We start from the raw sequence: 15,832 nt of genomic DNA, 5'->3' as shown, positions 1-15,832 counted from the left end.
CTGCCATCAGCTTCCCACTCTGCAGCCACCGCGCGCATCTTACCTTGAAGCCTCACCATTGCTGGAAGCACTGCCATCAGCTTCCCAATCTGCAGCCGCTGCGCACTTCTTACCTTGAAGCCTCACCATCGCTGAAAGCACTGCCATCAGCTTCCCACTCTGCAGTCACTGCTCGCATCTTACCTGGATTCAGCCACGCCACCGCTCGAAGAAGCACCGCTATCGCTTCCGACTCTGCAGCAGCCCCATTCATCTTACCTGTCTTCTTGAATCATCCGCGGACGCCGGCCAACATCCTTACCTATCCGGAACTCCCATCAACACAGGACCATCTTCGGGAGCAGCATCCATGCAGATCTTCATCATCGGCAGCCTGCAGGAGTTCAGAAACCGCTCATCAGCGAACACCGTTCAGCCGCACCTGCAAAGAGAATAAGAAACACAAGGTGAGCAATCACATAGACTTTAACACGTTAAAGCAGCGCAACTCACGAACTTGGCGCAACTTCTGGAACTGTCTAATTACCACCAGTGGGTCATCCGGAATAGACTTTTTCACCTGAGCCATCTTCATCACTAAGGGGGAGAGAGAACAATATATGCTTACGAACAATAATCATTGGGGAAGAATGAACACAAAGAATACGGACATTAAGCATAGTTATAAACACTTACCTTCGAGACGGAATGGTCGCAGCCGGCCTGGATCTCCACAATCTGGACCAGTGACGCAACTAAGTCCATCCACAGCACCCCTGCTGAAGGAAAGTAGGACGGAGAGTTCATCCTTAAATAAAAACAGGTGAGCTTGCATGGGCAAACTCCTGCGTACTACATTTTGGAACAAAAGGGTCGAGGGGAACCGCAACACCACCACGCTATCCTCCCTGCCTCCCTGCCTCTCATCCTCTCTCAGGAACAGTTCCAGCATTCCAGGTCCACGAAAACGCAGCTGTTTGGGGAGAGAAGCGATCCGGGAAAGTCAACTCCTGGGAGGGCTCCAACCGTGCCCCAATGCCCCCGCAGAGACCAGGTGAGCTTAACACTTATAGATGTCATCCAGAGGGAGGTAAAAGCCTTGAACAGAAGAGGGTCTGGAGTCCAACACAGGCCTCACAGACCTAGAAGTTGCCTTCCTTGGAGAATCCACACTATCAGGGATTTCCATCGGTAAATTTCGGGCAAAAAGCCCCGAAGGCTTCGAAGGCGCCAAAGGCTTCGGCGTCGAGAGCGCTGATGGCTTTGGCATCGATAATGGCGCTGAGGCCTGGTACGAAGGCAAAGCTTTGATGTTCTATCCCACAGCCACGGCACAGACAGGTTTCTGTGGTCTCGCTGGAGACGAGAACCAAGACCTGGAAGCACGTCTCTTGTGACTATTTTGAGTCTTGTCCGAACAGGACCTCAAAGGTTCCCGGTGAGAGTCGCGTTGAGGACTCGAGCCCGAAGGCGTGCGAGCCATGGTACGAGACCGTTCCTTGCCTGCTTCATCGGAAGGCGCAGACGGAATTGTGCCCTGCGATTGAAAAATCCCTAACATCTGCTCTCTAAAGGCAGCCCATTCCTCCGGAGTCGAGACTTTGTTGGACAAGCCACTTTCCTCCATCTTCCGAGGAGGACGGGGAAGGCAACCAGTGACAGCGCTTCCTAGAATGCCGAGACGAGGAGGACGAATGGCGGGAACCACTCCGGGACTGAGATCCGCAGAGCTCCTCCCAACGCGGAGAATTGCCCCTCGAATCGTCGGTGGACATCCCCTTGGACTTGGATTTACGTGACTTACTGTGTTTAGAACCCCTACCTACCTGAAGCTTTTCCTTACGCTCCCGCAAGGCCTTAGCAGTCAGCGACTGACATTTGGAACAGTCATTTGTGTCGTGACTCTCACCCAAGCACCACAAACAAATGAGATGCAGGTTGGTAATCGACATTTTACACTTGCAGTCCCGGCAAGTCTTGAAGCCAGACCGTGGAGTCGGAGGGGTTGAAGAAGAAGACATATTCACAAGGAATACACGAGGCGCGCTGAGTCTCTGAAGCAAACACGTTTTAAAAAAAAAACAGAACTGAGGCTACGGGCGCCGAGCGTCCTATTTATAACATCTGGTGATGTTTTCCTCGACGGAGGCCTTCGACCCAACCCAGCACGGCAGTTCAAGAGGCGGAGAAAGACGGCACGAACCGAGAGGGTGACAAGGAGTGAAGCGACCTTGCCCTTTCCGACCAAGGCCTGTGAAACCTCTGTAGAAGGAATCGTAAGACCGCAAACAATAGCCAGCGTGTGTTGCAGCAGAAGTCAACGGTACCCGAGACCCTCCTTCCGTTGATAATCAAGTTGGGGCGAGACACAGGTCTTTGTGTGCCAACCTTGACTCCAGAGAGAAGAAAAGCAAAGTGGTTCATCACAGCCGGTGAGTCGAGGGGAGAGCCGATAAGTATGAACAGTAGCAAACTGCTAATTAAACATTGAAAATACAAAGAACTGTTGCTATCGCAAAGGGGGAAAACCAGCAACAGAGGAGTCCGGCACCATGTGGGTGCTCACTCAGGAAACTCTGGGTTATTACCCAATTGTTGAAACTACGATTACCAGAAGGCCCTGGGAAAGGCAAGAAGGGGGTCAAAGTGGTCATTCAGGGGTCTTGTAAAATCCTCTGTACAGTCAAAAGTCTTTGGCCAACAGATGAATGTGAAGCTAAGGGAAGTGAATCCCGCATCGTAACAGTTGAATGAGAAAAGGTACGATTGTGAGAAAAGGTACGATTGGCAAGAGTGAACCTGAACAAGGGATACTGATAAGAGGGGGCGTAGCCTAATGTCCTGAAATACAATGTGTTGAAAGCCGTAATGAACACGGCTGAGGGAGGCTAATATTAAAGAGGGATCTGCACCTGGAAGAGGGGGATCCAAGGGTGAAAGGCATCACCCAACGTGCGAGAAGAAAGGAACTTTTGTTTATTATTTTTAACACATCAGGTTCACGGAGGCAAGAAACTTTTTTGTAGAAAAGAGACTTCACCATGAAGGCCTAGATAACTGAAAACAGAACTGTTGGCTGATGCTGGGAAAGCTGAAGCGTGTGCTGTGCTCTGGAATTCTACCTTGTCCCGTGCTAAAGACGTGGGGGAGACTCCGACCACTGCATCCTGAACTATTCTTTGTGAACACTCCCTTCTTTCTTATGAACATTATCCCACACATCTTTTGTATTAGGCGTAAGGATTGGAAATAGGTTTTTAAGTATAGACCCTTTTCATTAGACGAGACGCCACTAGGATTGCCTTATTATTGTTTGATGGTCGAAGTTTGCTCCCATCTTCTTTTAGGTTTAGATTCAGCGTTTTTCCAACCTACCTTTACAGTTTAATAAACACTCTTGAACTGTGATCACTTGTGTCTGTCTTTACTATTGCAATCATAAATGTTTTTGTCTTAGGATTTACAGGGGGCTATGCAATACTAAATGTGTGCTGCACCAAGCCTTCAGAATGGAAAAACTAAAATGTAGGTTTGGGTCACCTTTAGGTGAGTGGTCTAACGTGTATAGACAGCATAACCTTTTAAAGATCACCAACAGGCTAAAATTGTGTGGGCTGAAATGGTGTAGGCATCAATATTTGGTGAATCAGTCTTCATGACCTCATTCCCATAGTATATTTTAATTCATTTAGGTGTAAATGAGATCAGCTATTTGATAAGCAATGTGTGCATTTCACTCTTTAACTATAAGGTTCCAGAAGGTTTTGGAATAAAGCTGTTTTTACCTAAAGTTTGAACACATGTAATACAATTGAGATATTTTCTAACCTGCCTGGGAGCACACTTTGTGTCGAACCTTCCATCGGAATGTGGTCATATGCAGTGTGTCTGCAATTTGGGCTTAGCCAAGTTTGGTTGGTAAAGCTTAACACAGGCATTAGTGTCCGGCTGTCTGCTGCATTGTTGTAGGGAGGCAGAGTTTCCTAAGAATCTGCGTGCTAGATCCACCCCACTCTACACGTCTCAGACGTGTCCCTCAAGTTTTTATTTCTTCAGAGGGCGTTTAACATTTTCCTCACCATGTAGTAATGGAGAGTACTAATGGCAACAATGCTGGTATCAACATAAGTTGTCAGAATTTTCAATACAATAAGATGTTGCACATTTACTCAAATTCTTCCCGTCATCGGGGTTGTGCGACGTCAAAGAAAAATTCAGATACTAGAAACTGGAGGAACATATTCCCATAGAATGTACTTTAGGGGAAAATGTTGTTTTACAAACATTTAACTACAAAAACTGTAAGAAAGCATCAATAGAAATCCATTAGGCCAAGCAGATTGCTCCGTATTACAAATAAAATTGATAAATCATTATTAAAAAAGGAAATCAGTTCATTATGAAGCGACCAGCACAAAAGAATAATTGAGAAATGGTATGCCTAAGAAAAGACACAATAAAGGAAAGTGCAATGGGATAACCTGGATGGGCTGGCTGACAAGTACTTTAAAAAATATAATGAAAGTATTTAAATTAGAAATCAATGGATGCAAGTAAACATAACAATACAATTACAAATAAAAAGGTTCACAATCAACCCCTTTGCAACATAAACCCAAAATCAGGAGCCGGACTCATAGCTCGGACCCAACTGTAAAACAAATGGTGCACTCCTGTTTCAGGAAGCGGTTTTCCCTCTAGCAAAGCCGGACAGAAGAAACAAACCCAAATGGACGCATAGGTAAGAAATTATGTTTTTAATGTTATTACACAATGACAGTCGCTGAATCTCAATATTATTTTGTTTGATTCATTTTATGAACACTGGCAGATACTGTTTAAAAAATAAATTGGTCCGCTTACTGTGATCAGATTTCATTTGGCAACATTACATTTTGTCCCCTATTCCTTCTTGAATTAATAGAGAAGCACTTAAAAATTGATAATCCGACAACTATTTATCATTTTATCCAAAAAGGACGCTATATGATTTCCAAACCTGCAGGGATTATATTTCATCAGAGCACAGCACATATTTCTATGTAATTTGTTGTTCCTACTGTATTCACAAACTGGTAGGAAAAAGACAATTTATCCAATGGAAAAGCTTTGACATCTTCAGATTGCTCATCACACATAAAATGCTCTTGCAAAACAGTGCTTAAACTGTGAACATTGCTCCATCCTTTCTGTAATGTGCACCCAATTAAGCCGATCCCAGGCCATGGAACTATTTAAAATCTCAAGAGCTCCAATAATGGGAGGCAATAGTTTTAGAAGACAGGTTTAAGGATTCTGATTGGAGGAGACTACAGTTGAAAACTTGTTGGCAAAAGGGCAATTGCTGCAGCGTTCGGTCAAAAGGGAATCCAGACAAGGTAAGCTTTTTTGGGAAATTGCGAGCAGTGTTTTACATCATCTGCACAACTGGAAATTCCAGGCTTATGAAAGGCCAAGTACATAGTTTACCCCTCTAGTGACCAACTGCTAACTTAAGTAGGGCTACAGAAAATATTTGGAAACAGCAGCATTGTATTCCTATTTTTGAAATGTTAAGTACAAAAATAAACTTGTATTTAGTAATACATGAAAACTAAAAGATGCATTTTTAATTTACAGCTCCTAAGAAGTCACAATCCATGCTCTGGCATGACACTGATGGCACGACAGATATGACTGTATACAGGAAACTATGAGGGCCAGGCTATAAATTGGGTTGTTACATTTTGGATGCAGTATTGTTACTTTTTTGGGAATATCTGCCTGGGTAAAGGAACTAAAGGGACCAGTGCCACATATCTGTTGAGTTGGAATTATACACTGTCTTTTGTTTATTTATTCCCTAGTTCTCTAGGGTGCCATTTCAACCTAAGGTTTCTTTGTTCCAAAGGCAGAGGGACATGAACACATGTGAAACCAGAAAAACAAAAGCAAGGAAAATAAGACCATATGGGTCTCCAGCAAGCGCCTGGAGGCAAAAGTGTCTGAGGTAATGTGCAATCTCAGAAATCGGGCATTTCAGATAAAATGAGCTGCACCACTAGACATTAATAAGCCTTCTGAAACGGGGAACCTCAATATGGAGGCAGGAGTTAGATGTAGGGGTACAGGGAGGGGAATGGGGTTGAAGGTTGTACTGCAGAAAGGTGGACATTGGCCATAAAAAGCACTTTAGATAAAAACTAATTAAAACATTCAACAATCGGAGATCAAAGGCATCTGGTGCGGATGGTGATGAATCAGTGATATGATAAAATGGGCCAAAGCCTGAGAGGAGGGCGGCATCGTTAGGTGCTGTTCGAAGACGTTTAGTGACGTAAGAGAGGCAGCCAAGGTGAATGGAATCAAAGTAGTACAGCAGGGAAGAGCTTAGGCTTGTAACTACTGATGGCAGAGTAGGAGCATAAGTAAAAGATGTTCTTGCAAGACCTGAAGCCAGAAAAAACTGCTGACAACCACAGCATTTAATGAAGGCTAAGTGAGAGTACGTGCTCAATTTTGACACCCAGCTGGGCAGTGTTGGAACAGAGATTACAGGGGTAACATAATGGTACATCCCAGACTGTTCAGTCAGCATTCAACTTCAGCCATTGCGACACCATCCTCTTGTTAATTGCCATCAGCTCTGAATATTCAGCCACACAAATGCGGTGATAACAATTAAGTGGAACAGGGTCTGCAGGTCATTAGCATGGGACTAAATACTGAAGCCATACAAGAGGATGAGCCTTGCCAATGGTGGAAAAAGGGATAGTATATAAGGAGCAGTCCTGGGGCATGCCAGAGGCTCTTGAACTAAATACAGAATCATAATGTCATATGTTCCTTCAGCCATGAGCAATTGTAACCATGAGTTGTGGGTGGGTGGGCTGTGTCCCTGATCGTTTGTTTCTTAGTCCCTGTAGAAAGGTCAGATGGTCAAAGATGGCAGAGATGATCATATTTTTCCTACATTCACTTCACAGATGAGGTTTCACCCATATGTGTGTTCACTGGCCCTAAGTCACCACTAATTTAGTGCACAGTGACTTATTGGTACAAATGTAGTATGAGTGTGCCCGGTCATAGCTGACAAGAGTCTAAGGTTATTGATATAATGGCCATGTCGTTAGACATTTCTAACATTTCTAGTGGTAATTAATTTGCCTACGTCCCTCAAGCAGAGCTTCAAAGAATGGTCAACTTAACACAGAAGGCAGACTCTCATATTCTAATAACCCAGGAGGGTTACAATTCAAACACCAGTGCTTCTGGCAATCATAACCTGCAACTTGTGAAATAGGCTCATAGTCCATAGCACAGGGATTTAGTTGTCAATGAAAACTGATGAGCTGAGCAGGACGGTTTTGGTCAATAGCCATGAATGTCAGTCTCATAAATAAACTCCCTCCATGATGTTTTTTAACACCTGCATTTATAGTGATTACTAAGAACTCTCTTTGCATTGAAGCCTTTCCTTCATTCAGTGTACGATGTTACTCACCAGTATGTATTCTCTGGTGGCTAACCAGCTGTACTTTCTGAATGAAACCTTTCCCGCACTCAGTGCACTGATAAGGTCTTTCACCTGTATGTCTTCTCTGGTGGTAAATAAGAGCTCCCTTTGTGCTGAAGCTTTTCACACATTCAGTGCACAAATGAGGTTTCTCACCAGTATGTATTCTCTGGTGGTTAACAAGGTGTACCTTCTGAATGAAACTTTTCCCACAGTCAGGGCACTGATATGGTTTTTCGCCTTTATGTCTTCTTCGATGGTAAAAAAGTGCTCCCTTTGCACGGAACGTTTTCCCACATTCGGTGCACAGATGAGGTTTCTCGCCTGTATGTTTTCTTTGATGGTTAACAAGACTTTCCTTCAGGCTGAACGTTTTTCCACATTCTGTACACGGATAAGGTTTCTCACCTGTATGTGTTCTCAGGTGATCATTCAGTGATGCCTTTGCATTGAATCTTTTCCCACATTCAGTGCAGCAATAAGGTTTCTCACCTGTATGTGTTCTCAGGTGATAATTAAGGGATGCCTTTGTAGTGAAGCCTTTCCCACATTCTGTGCACAGATGCTTGTCACCAGTATGCGTTCTCTGGTGGTTAACAAGCTGTACCTTCTGAATGAAACCTTTTCCGCAGTCAGTGCACTGATAAGGTCTTTCACCTGTATGTCTTCTCTGATGGTAAATAAGAGCTCCCTTTGTGCTGAACCTTCTCCCACATTCAGCGCACAAATGAGGTTTCTCCCCTGTATGTTTTCTTTGGTGGTAAATAAGACTCTCCTTCAGTGGGAAGCTTTTCCCACATTCTGTGCAGTGATAAGGTTTCTCACCTGTATGTGTTCTCAGGTGATAAATAAGTGATGCCTTTGTCTTGAAGCCTTTCCCACATTCAGTGCAGCAATAAGGTTTCTCCCCTGTATGTGTTCTCAGGTGACAATTAAGTGATGCCTTTGCATTGAAGCCTTTCCCACATTCAGTGCAGCAATAAGGTTTCTCACTTGAATGTGTTCTCTGGTGGTTGATAAGACTTCCCTTGAGATGGAAGCATTTACCGCATTCAGTGCACTTATGACATTTCTCACCTGTATGTGCTTGTCGGTGATAATTAAGTGATGACTTTGCATTGAAGGATTTCCCACATTCAGTGCAAAAATGGGGTTTAGCACCTGTATGTATTCTCTGGTGATTAATAAGTGTTCCCTTCTGACTGAACCTTTTCCCACATTCAGTGCAATGATGAGATTTTTGAACTGCATGACTTTTCTGGTGGTGATTAAGATTGCCCTTACTTATAAACCGTTTACCACATTCTGTGCACTGGTGAGGTTTTTCACCTGTATGTGTTATCAAGTGATAAAGAAATGATCCCTTGTTACTGAACCTTTTGCCACAGTCAGTGCACTGGTGAGGTTTTTCACCTGTATGCGTTCTTAGGTGAACAGTAAGACATCACTTTTTATTAAAGCCTTTCCCACACTCACTACATAGATAAGGTTTCTCACCTGTATGTGTTCTCAGGTGATGAACAAGAACTCTCTTTGCACTGAAACATCTCCCACATTCAGTGCACAGATAGGGTTTCTCACCTGTATGTACTCTCTGGTGGTAAATAAGACTTTTCTTCAAACGGAAGCTTTTCCCACATTCTGTACACTGATAAGGTTTCTCACCTGTATGTATTCTCAGATGGGAAAGAAGAATTTCCTTCTGATGAAAGCTTTGTCCACATTCTGTACACTGATGAGGTTTTTCACCTGTATGTGTTCTCTGGTGGACTTTAAGATATGCCTTCTGACTGTACCTTTCCCCACATTCTGTACACTGAAAAGGTTTTTCACCTGTATGTGTTGTCAGGTGACGGATAAGATTTCCCTTTGCTCTGAACCTTTTCCCACAGTCAGTGCATGGATGAGGTTTTTCACCCGTGTGTGTTTTCAGGTGATAATCGAGAGATGTCTTTGCATTGTAACTTTTCCCACATTCAGTGCACAGGTGAGGTTTCTCAGCTGCATGTGTTTTCAGATGCGTAGTAAGAGGTTCCATCACATTAAATATTTTCTACTTTCAGAGCACAGGTGAGGTTCCTCACCTAAATGTGTTCTCTTGTGGTGATTAAGAACTCCCTTCCGACAGTACCCTTTCCTGCATTCTGGGAACAAATGAAGTTTCTCATCTGTAGATCTTCTCTGTTGACAAACAAGACTTGTTCCTACTGAAGGTTTTTCGCAGGTTCAGTGCATGGATACTTTTTGTCTATTTGCGTTTATAGATGATCCTTTAAATAAACAACCTTTGTCTTCAGACAAAATGTCACTTGTTCTTTCATGATTGAGAGGTGAAAGTGACCTTACGTTTAGAAAGTAAAACAGTGTTCTTATGCTCACATTAACATTGCTTTATATTTATTGCACCTATGTTGTAGGATACTGCAAGTGTTTGGCTGGAAACCTTCAGGTATTCAGTAGGCTTCTCCAATCCCGGTTTATTATATTGGAAAGCTAACCATTTTGTAGGCATGTATCCTTCAAAGATGTGCAGATAGTGCATATCCTCTCAACAAAGCACTGCACTGTATTAGTCCATCAGAAACATTAACAGATTCACTGTTGCTGCATTTTTCGGGGCACCATTCACCTATAGAAGTAAGAGATGTATATTAATAAATAATCAACTTTCAAGATTAGACATAACATTTCACAGACAGACTGGCTCTCAATAGCAGAAATGTGTGCTAGTTAATTGCTTTTTCATGTAGTAGCTGATAGGATTTTGAAGTCACATTTATTGGAAACAGGACTCTCAATGGGTGGTAGAGAAGCAATTCCCCCTTGATTTTAAAATAATCAATGACAGAAAATATGTGATAGGCAGATGGAATATGGAATATTGTGTTTTGTTTATAGTCCGACCTTAATATTAGTATCCAGCATTGCACCACAGAGCAATAAATATTAATGTCAAAAAGAAGCTGGAAGCTTTCGAGGGGTAGAGGAGCTCACAAAAGGGGCAACTGACTTGGTAGCTCCTACAATCAGCATCCTTCACTTAATATAAAATGGAGACATTTTAACAAAAAAATATTCATACTGCTCATACTTTTGAGTGGTTTACCCGCTGAACAAGAGGTCTGATTTTGGATGTTCGTCTTGCGGCAGAAAATGAGCGGTGTGGTCAAAAGCAGAACTAACTTCCTGACATGATATAACGTTCCAGGCCAGCCATGCTCTGCTGTTGGAGATACTCGACTGCCATGTAACTTTCCGAATAATAGACAGAGGTACATGGCGGTTATAATTTAAAAGGAGCAAGCTTTCATGTATTTGCATTTTCCTGAGGCGCAGAAATTGTGACATATATCGCAGATGATGCAGCCGTGGTAGCCTGCCTGGTGTCCTGCCCCTCTCCTCCCCCTTGGCTGCATTAATGAACTGAATGATTCATACGCTAAGGTATAGAAGCAAACTCGAGCACAACTTGTGAAATATTTTGTTTGCACTCGACTTGACATAGTTTCAGATATTTTAAACCGGATATTCATTGGTAAGCTGCAAGAAATCGCTCAATATAACAGCATGACTTTTAGGGAGAAAATCAAAGAGCTAAATGAACAGCTGTAACTCTAGATAAAATATACACGGGAGTGATGGTTTTCATTGCAGACAGTCTCCATATGATTGATCGTTCATTTGTATAGTGCCTCTACACAATGTGTTTCAAAGCGCTTCAAGGAGGGAGGGAACATGGGAGAATACAATTACATGCTTACAAGTCCTTGAAAGAATTCAGAATGTGAGAAATTACTATCATAATCAGCCTGGCAACATTTCTGATAGTGCAAATGCAAGGAACAATTAAGGAAAAGAGGGGGAGGGAAAATTAGACAAACCAGCAGTCACATTACTATGCCTGACGACAATTGATGTAGTGCATGAATATACATTGGGGATGGGGGGGGTGGAGTGAGGGAGAAGGAGAGGAACAAAACAAGCGACTATCGTAATATGTCAGACGACAATTCAGAATAGTGCTGGGAGGTGTGGGAGGAGAAGACAATGAGGGAAGGGGAGAGACAGACAAGCTGCTATCAAAGGTCCTGGGACCAATGATAAGAGTGCAAATGGACATAAAGAAGGGGGTGGGAGGAGAGGGCAAGAAGGCTGCGAAATATAGGCGGCTACGATTACTATGCCTGATGGCAATTGAGGTCGTGCCAGACTTTAACAAGACAAGGGGAGGGAAAGGAGGATAGGGCAGGTTGGTGAGAAAGAACAGGCGGCTACGATTACTATGCCTGACGGCAATTGAGGTAGTGCCTGAAATTAACAGGAGGGGGGAAGTGGTGGGCAAGAAAGGGGAGGAGGGAACAGAGTAGGAAAGAGAAATAAGGTGAGGAGGAGGGGAAGGGCAAGACAGGCGACAACGAACTAGGTCAGAAGACCTATCAAGTTATGCTAGGGGGAGGAGAGGGAGAAGGACAAAAAGGAGGGGGGTATTCCATACATTAGACAAGTATGAAGTGGCAAAAAGTGCTGGGGAAGGAGAGAGAGAGAGAGAAAGGAGGAAAGAAACACCACCACAAGGGAGAATTGGGTGGGGGGTGGGGTTCACAATCACAGTCACAGGGGGAAGGGGGTGGGAGAGGGCCACAAACAGTCACAGGGGGAAGAGGGCAGGTGGGGGGGCACAAACAGTCACTGGGGACAAGGGGAGCACAAACAGTCATGGGGGCATGGGGGTGGTTCGGGATCACAGTCAGTCAGGGGGCAAGGGGGTGGGAGCACAAACACAGTCATGGGGGCATTGGGGTGGGTGGGGGCCACACAGTCCCAGGGGCGCAAGGGGGCATATGCTTAATAATCCAGAAAATCCATACTGCTACTATTCAAATATAGAAATCTAGTCCACGACACGACTTTTGTAAAAACAATAAAGGAGCTTACATCTTAATTGGCTCCTACAGAACAATATAAAATGGCTAACTCTAAGGAGGATACTACTAAAATATTTGGCTCTAATGAACCATTGCCTTTACAGCGTAATTTACAGAAAACACTCCAAGAATTAACTACAATTTGCACATCCATCAATGCATGAGATCAGTGTACCATAAACATTCAGGGGGATTTTCACTATTTTAAAAACTGATTTTAAAGTGTTTTCTAACATATTAGATGAAACAGAAGAGTGCACGTCAACTGTTGAAGATTGACTAGAGGGTCTGGAAAGCATGCAGATGAGGGTAACATAGCTAGAAATGAATCCCACAGAATTAGAGAATCATCATGGAAGATACAATGTATGTAAAAATGCAAGGGGATAAATCCAAATGAAGCCTTGCAAAATTAGCTCCCTAAAGCACTAGGTTTGACTTTCAGTCCTACTTAAGTATTATAAAGAGCTCATAGTTATACCATGCTTTGTTGCCATCACTGCATCCCACAAGACTGTTCATTGCCTGCTTTGTATGTCATCAAAAAGCTTGTCAAGTTCTAGTGGAGGCCAGAAAACTGTCTCCTCAACTTCTTTCTGGTTACTAAATAGTTTTCTTCTAAAGTAAAAAGAAAAGATTTTTAGACCTTAGACTTCTACGTAGGACCTTGTTGACTTGGCCAAAATTATTTTTACAGTTCACAATTGAACATTTAGATTTTCTCAGTCACTTGACCTTAATGAAATGGAATGTTCTGAAAATGGTCAGCCTTACTATATCTAATTTATTCCTTCCCGATGGAAACCCATGTTTTGCATACGAACCATAAATCTATTTGGGAAACAGAGTGTAACACAAGTAGAGCAGATACAGTCTCCTGAATCCCTGTACGTGTCCAGCGAGAAAAATAGATACATCCAGATTCCCCATTAAATTGACAGAATGTGCCTTGACTCATGTAGTGGAATGAATTAAGACTATCATCCTCTTTAGCCTATTGGTTATGATGCAACATCAACTGGCATATAAGCATTGATCCTGTCCCTGTCTGGTACGTTTTCTTTATGTCAGTGTTTATCTAAATGACTTGTAACTTTTAACTCTGAAATGTTTCTTACATTATTAGGATAATTTGATAGGAGGCTAAATGAGGTAAGATGGTCTCTTAACCTCTCCCCCACCCATGTAATTGGATACCTGGGTAAACTCTTTATATATCAGTTATGTGCACTTTTATACTTTTTATATTACTGTCTGTTTGTGTATATGTGTTCTCCCACATTCCTAAATTGCTTTCCTTGGATTTACTATTCTATTTCATTGAATATATATTCAGATAAACATACTTAAATGTATACAGATTTTGTCGCTTGTCAAAATTTGTAATGGTTTTTGCTTGTATTCAAGAAACTCATCTTGACACAGAAAATGTAAAATTAAAGACGCATTGGATAGTTATATTCTTCAGCTTTACATGAAGAAAGGAGGTGTAGCTATTTTAGTAGCTAAAAACTAAATTTAGAAGATTTTGCATAGAGGATATTCCTGTTACTATTGTCAACATAGATGGTCATACAGGCCTGGATCCTGCTGTTAAGGAGTACATGAATCACTCATAACTTCACCAGAATTTATGTGTGTAGCGACAGTAATCAGATTTGTGATTTTGCTCTAGGTTGTGCTCTAGATTGCAAATCCACTGCCAAATGTATTCATTCTAAAAATACAAAATCTCTTACGGGAGATTAATCTTAATGACAAACGGCACCTTCATAATCCAAATTTAAGGGATTAAGGATGTTTTTTCACATCCATGTACTTCCTCACTCAAATTGGCTTATATGTTTGTACATTTGCAGTTAAACTGAACTATGCCGTCGCAAATTGGGGCTATAACAATATTTGATCATACCCCATTTGCACGTCATTTTGAATTGGACTTTGATTCTTAAAAAACTAGTAGATGGAGATTTAACCTCATCTAACTCCCCGCCAGTCCCCCCGATCTATTGAAAGAACACCATTTTTTACATCAACACAATATTTGGGACACATAAAATGAACCATTAGATGGGTTTATTATTTAATGTGTTGCCTTTAAAAAAAGTTTGATAAACAACCATCTGATTAATTTTTTTAATTAAAACTTTGGAAAATTCATATCTTATTGATCCCAAAGATTGTATCTTAAAGGAATTATTAACTAAACATGGAATACAGCAAAGTATGTATAGAAAAAGCTTTTTAACTATACGCTTCCTATTAAAGCCAAATGTTATGGTGGATCTAACAAAAAAGGGTAACTTACTTTCTTCTTACCTAAAAGGTAAAAAAGACAAATCAATGATATCATCAATTGTTACTGTTGATGGGACAAGTCTTAAAGACAAATCCAATATTCTATATATGCATTTTTCAACTTTTACAATCGGGTTATAATTTATATTCAACCACTTATCATAGACAAATGTCTGATTGAGAGCTGGCTATTTAGTGTCAGGATTTAGCCATTCTGTCATTTTGCAGGGCAGTGCCGCACATGTGTTATGTTGTATCTAGTGTAAGAACACAATTCCAGAACACACTATACAATGAAAGGAGGTGCGGTAATAAGGATATTTACTGTATGTAGAAGTTAGGCTTAGGGTATTGTAAGAGCTCTGTAGTTAGCATTCTGGTATGTTTTGTTTGTATCTTGCAGAACTCGTGGTCTATTTTGTATTTAGGAAAGCTTTTCGTAGCTAATGAAAGGGTGGCTTAAGTGCCTTGCAATACAAACATAGAGTAGGGCAAATATTGGCGTTAGTAACATTAGAGATGCTGGCCACGTTGGCAAGAGTTCGGCCATGTGGTATTAGGCCCAGAAGAAGTTGTATGTTTTGCAGTTAGAATATTAGGTTGCAGTTGGAGTGTTTGTGTGCTCATTTTGTTAGAAGTTATTTCTCGTTCCCCCATCAAGTTAACAGAAAGGCAAAATCTCTGGAGGCAGGGCAAGCGCTGCATAGATAATACCTTATTGTGCCAGGCCATGCCATCCTGCAGGAGTCAAGGATGGAATGCAATACATTAGTTCACTCCACCGATGAGATTAGTGTCACATCTGTGAAGAACATAATTAATGAGAACAAGGCTGGGTGTTCAAACAAATATGTGAAATTGATCTTCAAGAGCAATGCCTCAGCTGGGTTTTATTAGGCTACATGGGTCCCAAGAGATGAGGAAGAGAATTTGCAGAAGGGCGGGTATCATGTTTCAAGATGGGAGTCGCAAGAGGTGTTGCCACGAGTGCAGCCTGCAATGTCTAAGTAGCCGTTTGAGTGTGCCAGCGTGTCTGAGCTCATAAGAAGGCCATTGTGTTACCACAGGGCTTCCGTTCTCCTTTCCACATTCTTCCTTTGATGGGGTCCTGTCAGGTTTATACACATGATGAATT

At 42.1% G+C, this 15,832-nt stretch overlaps 1 protein-coding gene and 1 pseudogene across 1 annotated transcript; both read right to left on the bottom strand.

Moving 5' to 3' along the window:
- Positions 1–397: 397 nt before the first annotated feature.
- LOC138467394 (zinc finger protein 268-like) lies at positions 398–9,512 on the bottom strand. Its single transcript, XM_069607345.1, has 4 exons — positions 8,972–9,512; positions 7,463–8,887; positions 676–758; positions 398–421 (listed from the first exon to the last, which is right to left on the bottom strand). The coding sequence occupies exons 1-4, from the start codon at positions 9,510–9,512 to the stop codon at positions 398–400; spliced, it is 2,073 nt and encodes a 690-aa protein (XP_069463446.1).
- The window catches only part of LOC138467393 (zinc finger protein 208-like), a 419,830-nt pseudogene continuing 408,719 nt past the window's right edge, over positions 4,722–15,832 (bottom strand).

This window comes from Ambystoma mexicanum, chromosome 4q (genome assembly GCF_040938575.1).
Source record: "Ambystoma mexicanum isolate Mex_15411 chromosome 4q, UKY_AmexF1_1, whole genome shotgun sequence".
Lineage (NCBI taxonomy): Eukaryota > Metazoa > Chordata > Amphibia > Caudata > Ambystomatidae > Ambystoma > Ambystoma mexicanum.
The sequence above is the reverse complement of the archived record's forward strand: the minus strand, read 5'-3'. Positions and strand labels throughout refer to the sequence as shown.